Below are 11,669 nucleotides of genomic sequence, written 5' to 3' on the forward strand. Positions count from 1 at the left end.
TGTGCTGGGGCACAAACACAGGCGCTCACACCCTCTCCCCAGCTCTGCCATGGCGGCAGGAAGATAATTGTCTCGATCCAATTAGTCATTTCAGCACCTTCAGCCATAGAGTGTTCTCAGGGGACCAGAGGCAGGGAAGGGAGGGACCCTAGAAAAATGGGACACTGAGATGTGGACTGGGGCACTCAGCTATTTGGTTTTCCATAGCCAGGAGGGGATGTGTGTGTGTGTGTGTGTGTGTGTGTGTGTGTGTGTGTGTGTTAGAGAGAGAGAGAGATGGGTGAGAGTATGAGGGTCTGTGCAGCAGAGTGGGGAGGTGATATCTAAACTGGGAAGGGGGAGGGGAGAGGAGAAGGGATTGTTGGCACCCTGCAGGGAAAGTTAGACACCCGGGAAAGAGTCCCTGGGTCTCAGAACCTTAATTGGATCCCTGGCTCTTGAGTCCCCCTGCTGGCCATCTTGGAAAGTGCAGCAAAACAGGCTGCCGCCCCACCACCCCTCTAGGTTTCAACAAGTGTCATTGAGGCCCCCTCCCCACCAGTGCCGGATTGGGTGGGGTCTGCACAGGGCCCGGTCTCCTCTGCCCCGAAATGTGCTAACTGCAGCAGGAGACACTGCTCTATGACCTTCCGTATCCCTGTGCCCAATTCCCAAAGCTTGGGAAAGAGGCTGTTGGGCTGGGACAGCTGCTCTGATTGGCTGTGAATGATGTCATTTCCTGCCAACCACAGTCCTGCCCTCTCCCTGAGCCAGCAGGGCCTTGTGGGGACCATCTAGCCCGGTCTCCAACCTCCAGGCCAGTTTGGATGCCTGGTCTTATAAATGAGAAGAGTTCTATGCAAACATAAAGGATCACTACAGTTTTTATCTAACGTTTATGTTAATGATGCAGAGTAATCTTCTGTCTTTGGGGGTGAGACTATAGAGCCTCACTTCATAAGACAACCTCCTTCTGAGGGCAGAGTGTCATTTAGCCACCTACCCTCCTTTCCTGTTCTCTTAACTGTATCACCCCATTGTCCTTTCTTGAGATCAGAAGGAGCTGGTTTGGGGGACTTCCTGAAACCCCTCAATGACCATCTTGAAGCCTCTCCCCTTTAGCCCAGTGCCTTTGGCCTCCCATGCCACCTTCAGTCGTCACCCAGCCAGGGTCATCCCAGTCATGTGTCTCTCACTCCCAGGTCTTCACCTCCACCCCCCTCACCTAGTGTAGGTCCCAGTGCGACACCGGGAGCTGGGGGAGCAGTTGACCTTCCTAGTTAGTGCCCTGCTGCTGTTTCTGCCACTTAGGGCACTACCTGTGCCCTCCCTACCTGTGGCACAGTAGAATCTGTCCCTGCTCGTGGTCCACTTTCACCCTCAGGATTTTTGCAGCCAGGCTTCATCCCTGTTCCTCAGGAAACGTACCCTGTCTACACCCAACTATTCCCCTTCCACTTTCCACCCATTCGTCTGCCCCTTGAGGCCCCGCCTCTTCTCAACTGTATCTCGTCCCCTCCTCCCTCTTCACCCTTTCTGGCCCACACCCTGAGTTGCTGTCCACTTCAGACCAGGGCAGAAGGGTCAGGCACCAGCGTGGGCCAGGCCAGCTGCCGTTCATCCGGGGACAGAGCTGCCATCTGCCAAGCCAGTGGTCCTCACCAGCCCGCCCCCTGTGTCCATCCCCTCTCAGGGCCCGTGTTGTGGGCCCGTCCTTTTGTTTACACAGCCCCCCGCCAGACCCCTTAAATTGCCGTTAATGTTTCAGCGTAACGAATTAGTCTCTCATCACGAATCAGGCTTCGAAATGAGGGAAAAAAGCCCCGGTGAGGCCATCCTCGGAAATTGGGGTCATTCTCATTTGCAAAGCGGAGGATCGGAGCCCCGTAATGCGGGCAAATTTATTCCGAGGCAGGAGCCCCGGCGTGATTAGGCCCTTTGTAATTATCGCTCCAAGAGATTCCACTCCAGCCGCCCGCCTCCCTCGTGGATTAGCAAGCGAGTCGGAAAAATACACAGGATTTAATTAGAGGCAAATTAAAATTGGTAATGAAATCGGGCCAGTTGCAAGTGGCAAGAGTTGGAAGGGAGAGAGGGAGAGGGGATCTCCAGGGGCACGGGCTGCCCGCCCTGCCGGCTTTCTTCCCCGTTTAGAAATGTAAAGAGGAGACAAGGATGGGGACAAGGCGGGGGAAGCAGAGGGAGGACAGGTAACAGGGACAGGGATGGCTGGGGGTGGGGGGGCGAAGCCGAGAGAGGAGAGCACAGAGACGGGACTGAGGGCCATGCGGGGAGTGGGTGGGCTAGGGCCCTCGTCTAGCCCCCCCCCCCCCCCGCCCCGGGGGAAATTGGGCCAAGCACCCCCGCCCTCACCCAAGTGTCCTACAATTCAGATGGCCTCAATTCCTGAAGTTACCCTGCCAGGAGGAGGTGGGAGCGACAAGGTGACTTTTCCTCTTTTCTCTCTCCTCTTCCTGCCTCCCAGCTACTAAACCCGTGCTCTCCTTTCTCCCCGTGTATTTCAACAAGTATGCATTAGGCCTGCTGTTTACCTCATGCTCTTAATAAGCTGTCTGTTCTCAAAGTCATGGTTCCCACACTCCTAGAAATTGAGGAAGGTTGCAGCGAGGGTTCCTGATTTATGTCCAGAACTTCTAAAGCCTAGTGGAAATTCTGCATGCACCTGAGATAACAGGTCACTGATGTGCCAGGGCCCGAGTGTGATCTCCTGGTGATCAGGAGCCCCAAGTAACAGCTACGTGTGTCGGATCAATGCTGCCGGGAAAACAAATTATTACTACCTAGATAGCATTTAGTTGGTAGACAGGGTTTTCCAAAAGATGGCAGGGAGAAGGGAGCAGATCGTAAAATGGGTTGTGGGCTCTGAGGACCCTGGCAGTCCCTGGGTCAAGGGCGGGAGAGAGGCCTGCCTTCGCCCCTGGCTGGGACTCCTCCCTGGGGCAGCCTTCTTGTCCTTGGGCCAGGGGAGGTGGGACATGGTGGGACAGGGACTTTGCTGTGTGTGCTTGCCTGAGTGGGGAAGGGGCCTCTGAGCACCCGCCCTGTCTCCGCACCCCCAGAATGCCGTGCGGCACAACCTCAGCCTGCACAAGTGCTTCGTGCGCGTGGAGAACGTTAAGGGCGCCGTGTGGACCGTGGATGAGCGCGAGTATCAGAAACGGAGGCCGCCAAAGATGACGGGGTATGTTGGCCCAGCCCCGAGCAGAGGCATCTGCCTGGGGCGTGGACCGGGTCACCCCCCATTTTTCTCCAGGACACCCATGTGAACCCAGTCCTTCCCACTTCGGGGGTGGGGAGCCTAGAATCTGGAAGTGGCAGGTGATCAGAAAGAGGACATGTATGTCTTATTCTGTCCCTATTTCTGGCTGAGGGGAAGGAGCCTAGGGGGACCTGGCACCAGAGACAGAGACCCAAAGTAGCCATGGCTGGAGCTGGGACATGGGCAGATGCCAGCTAGGTAGCCATTGGTGAGGGGGCTGTCAGCCTCAGAGTCGTACTCCCCTATCTCATCACAGGATGAGCTGACCTCTGAGGACCCCAGGCCCCACCTCTCTGTTTTATAGGGAAAGGAGACCCAGAGAGGGCAAGGGGCTGGGGGAAGGTCACACCGTACTGCAGATTCACAGCAGAGCTGGGTCTCTGAACTCCCACCTTTTGCGTTCGCTCTAGCATGCAGCATTTTCAGTGGAAACTGCAGAACCTGGGGGTGGGTCGAAACCTCCCCTTGGCTTCCCTTCCAACGCCCAGTGGCCTTCCCACCCCAGATGTCCCTCACGTGGGCCACCCTTTGCCCGTGCTTCTTGGGCCAGAGGACTTTTGGGAAGGGGAGAGAAGTGAGGCAAGTAGGTGGATATCTATTTGTGTGAATGCCTTTTGCCCTCGAAGATCTTTCTCCTGGGAAAAGAGCCTCTCCACCCCACTCAGCTGTGGGGGCTGGGCAGGGTTGGGGCCTGGAAAAAGGAAGGAGAGCCATCCCCTTCTGAGTGCCCCCCTCCAAACATGGGGGGATTATCTTTACGTCTCTTTACCCACTTGGTCAGAAGACCTGGATTCAGATGCACCTCTGCTTCTCACTGGCTGGGTGAGCTTGGGTCAGTTCCTTAACCTCCCTCAGATGCTCTGTAAATGGGGGGTAGGGGATTAATTGCTATGGAAGAGGGACAGCCTTGAGCCATGGTTTTTCCTGACCCAACTCCTGAACCCCTTCCTGGGCAGACAAGCCTTTGGCGTGGAGCACCTGGGGACAGGCCAAGCCAAGCCCCTGGGTTATTAGATGTCCCACGATTCCGTATGGCAAGATAGCGTGGATATTACAGACTGGGGAGGTCAGGGCTCTAGCTTGGGTCCGCCAAGCACTGGGAAATGGAGACAGCAGAGAAAAACTGCTGGGGTGGCATGATGTGAAGACAGGCATCGGGAGGGACCCCCGTTCCCACTTGCCGGCTCTGAGACACTGCCCAGGGCCCGGGAAGGGGGCTGTCAGCACGTGCCATGCCATGCCGGGTCAGCGTGAGGGTTGAGGGCGATGGAGCCCGCCCAGGGCTCGGCAGACGCTGCTGACCGTGCCGTAGCCTCCTAGCATCAGGAATGGAATATCGCCGAGTGCAAGGCGACCTAGGACCTAGTCAGGGTCAAGGCCTGAAGGAACGAACGGAGCACTGCCTTCTCTGTCTTCCAGGAGCCCCACCCTGGTGAAGAACATGATCTCGGGCCTCAGTTACGGAGCACTTAACGCCAGCTACCAGGTGAGTGTGCCCTGACGGGAGCCCTTTTCCCTCTTGCCCCCTTGCTGTCCTGCCCACACACACTGCCCTTCGTCCACTCTCCCCTGCAGAGCTCCCATCTGGCTTGGGAGGGGGAAGACCACTCTGAGGGGCCCAAACCCCAGCCCTCTGCCCCACCCCAACTCGGGGCACCAAAGCAGGGAGGGAGGTCGGCATAATCAGCTGTGTCCCCTTCTCTGGCTCGTCAGGCTCGGGGCCCTCTGCCTCCTGGGAAGGGATAGGTCAGGCCCACGTTCCCAGGTTCCCGGGAATGTTGTGAGGCAGTGGGTCAGGGTCACAGTCTGGCCTTGGGAGGGGAGGGGTGATGTGTGGGAAAGGCCGAGCCTGGGCTGGGGACTTGCCAAGATAGATCTGCCAGCACAGGACGCCCTGGAGGCTTTCTAGGGACACGGAAGGGACAGCACCTGCCTGGATAGGGCTGGCTGACGGGGCCAACCCTGTGCCCTCCAGGCTGCCCTGGCCGAGAGCAGCTTCCCCCTCCTCAACAGCCCTGGCATGCTGAACCCGGGCTCCGCCAGCAGCCTCCTTCCACTCAGCCACGACGACGTGGGCGCCTCCATGGAGCCGCTGCCCAGCAATGGTAGCAGCAGCCCCCCTCGCCTCTCCCCACCCCAGTACAGGTGAGCACACAGCACGGATCCCCCACCCCCGGGGCCCCTCAGACACCACTGCAGGTGGGGTCTCTATCTTCTTACACCCCCCCACACACACCTGTCTTCCCAGACAAGTGACTTCTCTTTCTCCCTTCCCATGGTGCCTCTCCTCCCCTCTCCCTTCTCATTCTCCTCTCTCCGCTTCCTTTTTATTTCCCTCCTTCCTGCTTTCTTCCTCCTCTCCTTCCTCCTCTCCCCCTGTTCTCTGTCTTCTCCCCAATCAGAGGCGACCGCTGCCCAGCCCAACATCCCCCTTCCTGGGAGGAGAGCTCTGGGGGAGATCAGACCTAAGACGTCAGGCGCCAGTGGCTCAGGGATGATGCGGTCCTAGGGGAGTGAGCTGCGGGCACCCCACTGCACCCCCAAATTCTGGGTGTTTGTGGAGGCTGGGGAACATGCCCCCCCCCCCCCCCACCCCGGGTGCCCACACGATCCCTTCTGTCACAGCCACCAGGTGCAGGTGAAAGAGGAGCCGGCCGAGGCAGAGGAAGACCGGCGGCCAGGCCCCGCCCTGGGCCCCGCCAACCCCAGCACCGCGGGGCCTCCAGAAGACAGGGACCTGGAGGAGGAGCTGCCGGGAGAGGAACTGTCCTAAGGGTCTCTAGGGGCAGGCAGGGCAGGGGTGAGACCCCTCCCTCCGGAACCCAGGCCCCACCTACCCCCCCACTCCTCAGCCCTACCCAAACCTCAAGGCACTTCCAGGACTCAGATGGGGGGGTGGGGGAGGCTGGGCCAGCAACTCCCAACGTGACCTGACTGACAGACGCTTGGGGGCAGCGATGGTCCTGCCCCCGAAGGGACACCAAACCCCTGGTCTGGGACCGGCAGAGGAATCGGAGGGCCCAGACCCTTCCTCAGACCCTCCCCTACATCTGAATACCGCCTCCCCCCAACCACCAGCAGCAGGGCCCTCCTCCCCCACCAGCTCTCCCCTACAGGGCCCCTCAGCGCCATGGAGACCCGCAGGCGGGGCTAAGCCACCCCTCTCAAACCCAGGGCCCCTCGCACCTGGCTCTGGCAGTGTTTTCTGGCCAGAGGCCCCCCCCCTTTCCTAATTTGTGCCCCTTTCACCTTCTTTTCCGTACTGTGAAGAAATCTCCCCAGCCCCCACCTCCTCTCCCTGCCCCGGCCTGGGCTGGGGCGGGGGGGAGCTGACGTTCCAGACCATCCCCAGAAGAAACGGGCCCCCTGAGCTGTGCCCACTCAAGAGCCACAGCTGGGGTGTTGCTGCCCTGCGGGGTCTGTGAGAGCAAGGCTGCCTCGCTCCTGGACAGGAACCCAGGCCGAACTGGGCCTCCACCCCATTCACTGGGTGCCCCTCGGCTGCCCCCCACACACCAGGGAGCAGAGGAAGAGGCCCAGTGCTGGCTTCCTCGCAGAGGTCTGTGCCGGGTGGGCCGATGGAGGGGGAGCCGCGAGGTCCTCGAGGCTGAAGCTGCCAGTGCCACCCAGGAAGCATCCTGCCTCTGTCACGGGAGAGGCCAGGCCGAGACCAGGCTTGAGGGACAGGTGACTGCTGTGACCCAACAGGTCACCCCCAGCCTACAGGTCCCCTCATGGTAGTCCTCCCTCACCCCTCCTCAGTCCCCCTCCCCACCCCCAGTTAAACCGATGACCAAAGACCTTTCTTATGCCGGAAGCAAAAACCAAAACTTTTTGTTGGCTTTTTCCTTTGTGGCCTCCCACCCCCACCCCCACCCTTCTTGCTCCCCGTCCCTAGCCCCAGGCTGGAAGCCCTCCCTCCACTTAAGTTATTGTTTTAAACCAAAGTTTACAGTGTCTGTTGGTGGCCCAGACCCTCTCTCCACCCTTCCTCCACCCCACCCTGAGGACCCTGGGACTCAGTAGAGGCTGGGGGCCCTGCTCACCCCTACTTCTGCTCTTGGCCAGCCAGGAGGAAGGTCCGAGGGCAGAGGGAAGGAGGTGTGCTGCCCTCAGCATCCCGAGGGGCTCTCCACTCCTCGGGCAGTGGGCCTTGAGCCCCAGTCCCAACCCTGGGCTGCTTCCTGGGGGCTCTCCAGACCCCTCGCTAGGACCAAGTCCCCCATCACACTGGGAGTGTGGATTCCAGCAAAGGAGCTGGAAAAGAAGTGAGACTCCACAGACCCCCTATGGGGGACCCCGACTTAGGCCATGGACTGGGTGTGTTGGATGCTCGTGATACCCCAGGCCAGGCCCCTTTGCTGAGAAGACCTCCTTGGACTATTTCCCAAGAACCCCCCACATACACCCCTTCACAAGCCACCCCTCCTGAGAGGCAGGGGGCCCTCCGCCCCCTCCCCTATGTACTCCCCACCTGTGTTCTGTTTGACCAGCACAGAAATATTAAACGTCCTCTATTCACCGGGCCCTGCGTGTGTCACCAGGGTGAGGGGGGAAAGGCACTGAAGTGGAAAGATTGCTCTGAGGGGCTGGGGGAAGGAGGCCCTGTGGACAGTGGGGGCTCCTTAGGGGTGCTTTCTGGGAGTGCATGAGCAGACCAGGACATGGGGGTAGGGGGGCTGTGGGGGGGGGGGGGGCGGGGCAGGGAACCTATCAGCAGCTCCCACCTGCCTCTTCCACTGTCACCCTGGTGGTGTTCTCTGGTATTTTCTTTCAAACCAGGTCTCTCCACCATTTTTTCTCCCAAAGTCACTGTTCCTTCCTGCCCGCCCCCACCCCTTCCTTCAAGGGTAGGTTCAGCAGGGAGATTTCTTCCGGGGATGGAGATGATCATTGCTGCAGGACCACCACCCCTGGAGACCTGTGCTTGCAGGCCCAGGTGCCCTTCTGGGCCCATCACTCGGCCTCCGTAGGGGCCTGGATAGGGGCCTGGGTGTGCACATGCATGGGGGAGGGGGTGGCTGTTAGTGGGTGCAGGCCTGCCGCTGTGTGCCCTGTCCGTGTCGTAGTGCTGGTTGGCTCTGCCAGGAAAGGGGGTTAGCCTGACCCACAGGTAGGGGTGCCCTCGATGGTTAGAGGAGGGAGGGAAGGAAATCGAAGCTGTGAACCCGAACGTGTGTCCTGACACCTCCCTTGGACTTCCATCCCGCAGCACTTCCTGGTCCTTCCCCAACGGGGGACCCCCTCTGGCCTTCTCAGTGCCCAGCACCCACCGGGGTCCTCTACCAGTTCCCTTCTTCCAGCACCTCGAGCACCTTCCAAACACTTCCTTCTTGAGGGCAAGGCCCCCAGACCTCTGTCCTGGGGCAGGAGCCCCCAGAATGTGTGTACCTGGCGGGGCGGGGGGGGGGGGGGGAAGCCGGGAGGTAGAGGAGTAGGTGTGGAGAAAACAACCCTGTTGGAATCTGTTGCCCTTGCCACCAAACTGCTAGAACTTTCCCAAAAACGAAGCTGGGGGTGGGGGAGCAAGTGGGGCGGGAAAGGATACAGGATCTGGAAATGGGAGTCTTCGCTGACTTCTCTGTCTCAGGACTGCCTTGTCCTTTCCTAGTGCTTTTGACCACTGTCTGTCACCTTCTGCCTCTTTCTCCCCCTGTTTTCTCTCTCACTGCTGTCCAGGCTACCTCCTCCCCCTGCCCTAATCCCCTGGACACTTGCATAGAGCCTGGGGTGAATTCCCAGTACCTCCTCCCGGCATCTCAAGATGGCCTGGGCGGGTCAGGCCAGGGGAGCTCGGCCTGGAGTCTGAATCCACCCCCCCCTCGCCCCCGAACCCTCCACCCACAGACTCGCCCACCAGCACCGTATCAAGAAGCAGCAGTGCGATGTGCCATCGTGTGGCCCTCCCTGCCCTCTGTGGAGGCTGCCAGCCCAGGAGAAGTGGCTGCGTGTGTAGTCTGGGGACAGCAGCATCCCCTGCAATGTAATAAAACAATCCCCTATGATTTCACTGCGGCCGCTTCCCCTCGGGGACCCACCAACCCCCTACAAAGCCCCAGAGAATCCTGGGGTGTCTGCGCCAAGCTCCCAGCTCCCTTAGTCCACCCTGGGAGACCAAGGTCTCTGTCCTCCAAACTAGCCCCAGAGACTAAAGCGACAAGACTACACCCAGCCTCGCTCTCAGGACAGTCCTTCCTGCAGTCTAACTTGTGTTCTTCTGCTTTTTTGTTTTTAATTCCTCCCTCCCACCGCCCCCCCCCCCCCCCCCCCCCGGAGGTACAGCAAATGTCTGGCCAGTGCACTTGGACATGGAGGGAGGATCTATCTCGGGCTTTGAGGAGGAGAGGGGCTTACAATATGAGCAACAGGAGACAGCTGTGGGCCACCACCTTCTGAGTGCACTGGGCTTACAACCCAATAACCCATTTTCTCTCTAGTCTCCCAGGTTCCACGTGGGGCCCTCTCCCATTACCTTCTTCAAAAGAAGAACCAACCCCCTAAGCCCTTCATTGTGCTTTGCTGTCAGGATGCCCTGTGTGTGTGGTCTTGTCTCTCCTTCCTCCTGTTTGGGGAAATGGGAGCAGGTGGTCAGAGCTGGCTGGCAGCTTATCCCGGTCTTAGCATTTCTGCCCTGGTGGGGAGAGGGGAGGCTATCTGCTGAGCCCGTTCTCAGGCTGGCAAACAAACAAACAAAAAAGGGCTACCCCAAGCCAGATATTTTGGAGATGAGAAGGTAGGGCTCTGGGCTCTGCACTGGACAGAAGTCCCCCTCGCATTCAGAAAGCTCTTCCCTGCCTCTACCATGAAGTGTCCACCCCTGCTCAAGGTCTTTTGCCAGCAACCAGCAGAGGGCGCTTTAGCCAAAGCCGACCTTGGGCTCCTCCTTTGGGCAAACTTGCGGGTCTGAGGAGGTGGGGAGGACGGGCTCTATCTAGGGTGAGAACAACAACCCTTCACCCCTCTGGCCCAGGGCAGAAAAGGGTTCCGTCCGTTGAGTGGGGACTTCGCGGACCTCTCCAACTTGGTGACCTACGCAGTCTCCTGAACAGAAATGGGAGAAGGCAAGAGAAATACTGAGTGATCTAGAAGGAAGTCGTCTCTAAAGACTAGTATACCGGGCAGACAGGCTCAATAAAGATGTTTAATGGTAATTGCTAACATTTAATGGGCTCTCGTGTGCCAGACACAATTCTAGACACTTTATGTTTCCTGTAATCCCCCCACAACACCTCTGAGTTACATGCCATGATTACCCCCATTTTACCGATGAGGACATTGAGACCCAGGAATCAAAGAGATTAACAGACAAAGCATTGAGAACAAGGAATACTGTGGTGGGAGGCTCGGTGGCTTAGTCTCAGCGTTTTAGTGACACTATTTGCTTTGCCTTCTCCCCCCCGCCCCCCCCCCACCACCTTCTTGGAGACTCCCAAGGGGGAAACTGAGGTAAGAGCCCCTCAGCTGCCGTTCTTCTCTCGGCAGAATGAGGTAAGTCGGGGCTTGTTGGAATAGCCACTGTGGGACAGAGGGAACGGGAGAGAGAAGGACTGGAACGCCCTATAAAAATAAGCAACCGGGGGCCTTCTGAAGGAGCAGAGAGTCTGAGCAGGGAACACAAAGAGGCCCTTGTCTGAGGTGGGGGATTCACGACGACCACACACAAGCATACACCTGAGCACGTGTGCAGACACACACGGGCACACACACGTGCCCCTCTCTACTCGAGCTATGTTTACACCGAGAGGTCCCTTCCACCCCTAAAGCCTGCAATTAAGCCTGTGGACACCCAGGGCAGGGACACATACCACACGGTAGTCACAGAGACGTCCCATCACACAGGCCCAGGACCTCTCCACACCTGCAGTCTGCCTCCCTCCTGGGATCAAAAGTTTAGAAAAACAGCCCCTCCCGAGAAGGTGGTCACGGCGGCAGCCAGGGCTGAAAGGCCCTGTGTCCTAGCCAGGAGGGGCCGGGGCCAGGGGGGTGGGGGCCGTTGGGGGTGGGGGCGGGGTAGTGCAGAGGTGGGATGGGCACTCCGGAACTTCCGGCCCGGACTAGAAGGCCTGTAGCCGCACTAGGGGTCAGTGCCCCTCCCGCTCTTGAACCGGGAGCTCAGACTGTCTACCTCAGGCCACTGCCTGGGCTTTAGGACGGGCCAAGCGTGTGGGGTGGGTAAGGGTGGGTGGACACCAGAGAACTCCAGGAGGGGTCTCTGCTCTCAGAGAGCTGGTTCTCTGGCTGAGAACCTGACGGAGATGGGCTGAGCGCCCGGTGCTCCAAGGAAGAAAACTCAGGTCCTGCGGAGGTCAGCCCAACGAGGGTCTAAATCCTGCGTCCGCTACTTGCTGGCTCTGTGGCTTTGGGAAACTTCGTGACCTCGCCGGGCTTCCGTTTCCTCATCTGTAAGACT

General features: G+C 59.1%; 1 protein-coding gene across 6 annotated transcripts in view; it reads left to right on the forward strand.

Annotated features, from left to right (window-relative positions):
* FOXP4 (forkhead box P4) overlaps positions 1-7,048 on the forward strand; it is a 50,736-nt gene extending 43,688 nt beyond the window's left edge. For 5 of the 6 annotated variants that reach the window (XM_060615477.3, XM_060615480.3, XM_060615478.3 and 2 more), the window contains exons 14-17: positions 3,060-3,181; positions 4,679-4,745; positions 5,235-5,404; positions 5,885-7,048. In XM_060615477.3, the coding sequence (XP_060471460.2) occupies positions 3,060-3,181; positions 4,679-4,745; positions 5,235-5,404; positions 5,885-6,032 (507 nt within the window). In that variant the 3' untranslated portion in view covers positions 6,033-7,048. Of the gene's footprint in view, positions 1-2,372; positions 2,424-3,059; positions 3,182-4,678; positions 4,746-5,234; positions 5,405-5,884 lie in introns of all 6 variants that reach the window. The other variant, XM_060615482.3, reaches the window with a different exon arrangement.
* The last annotated feature ends 4,621 nt before the right edge of the window (positions 7,049-11,669 follow it).

This window comes from Panthera onca, chromosome B2 (assembly GCF_046562875.1).
Source record: "Panthera onca isolate mPanOnc1 chromosome B2, mPanOnc1 haplotype 2, whole genome shotgun sequence".
NCBI classification, from domain to species: Eukaryota; Metazoa; Chordata; class Mammalia; order Carnivora; family Felidae; genus Panthera; species Panthera onca.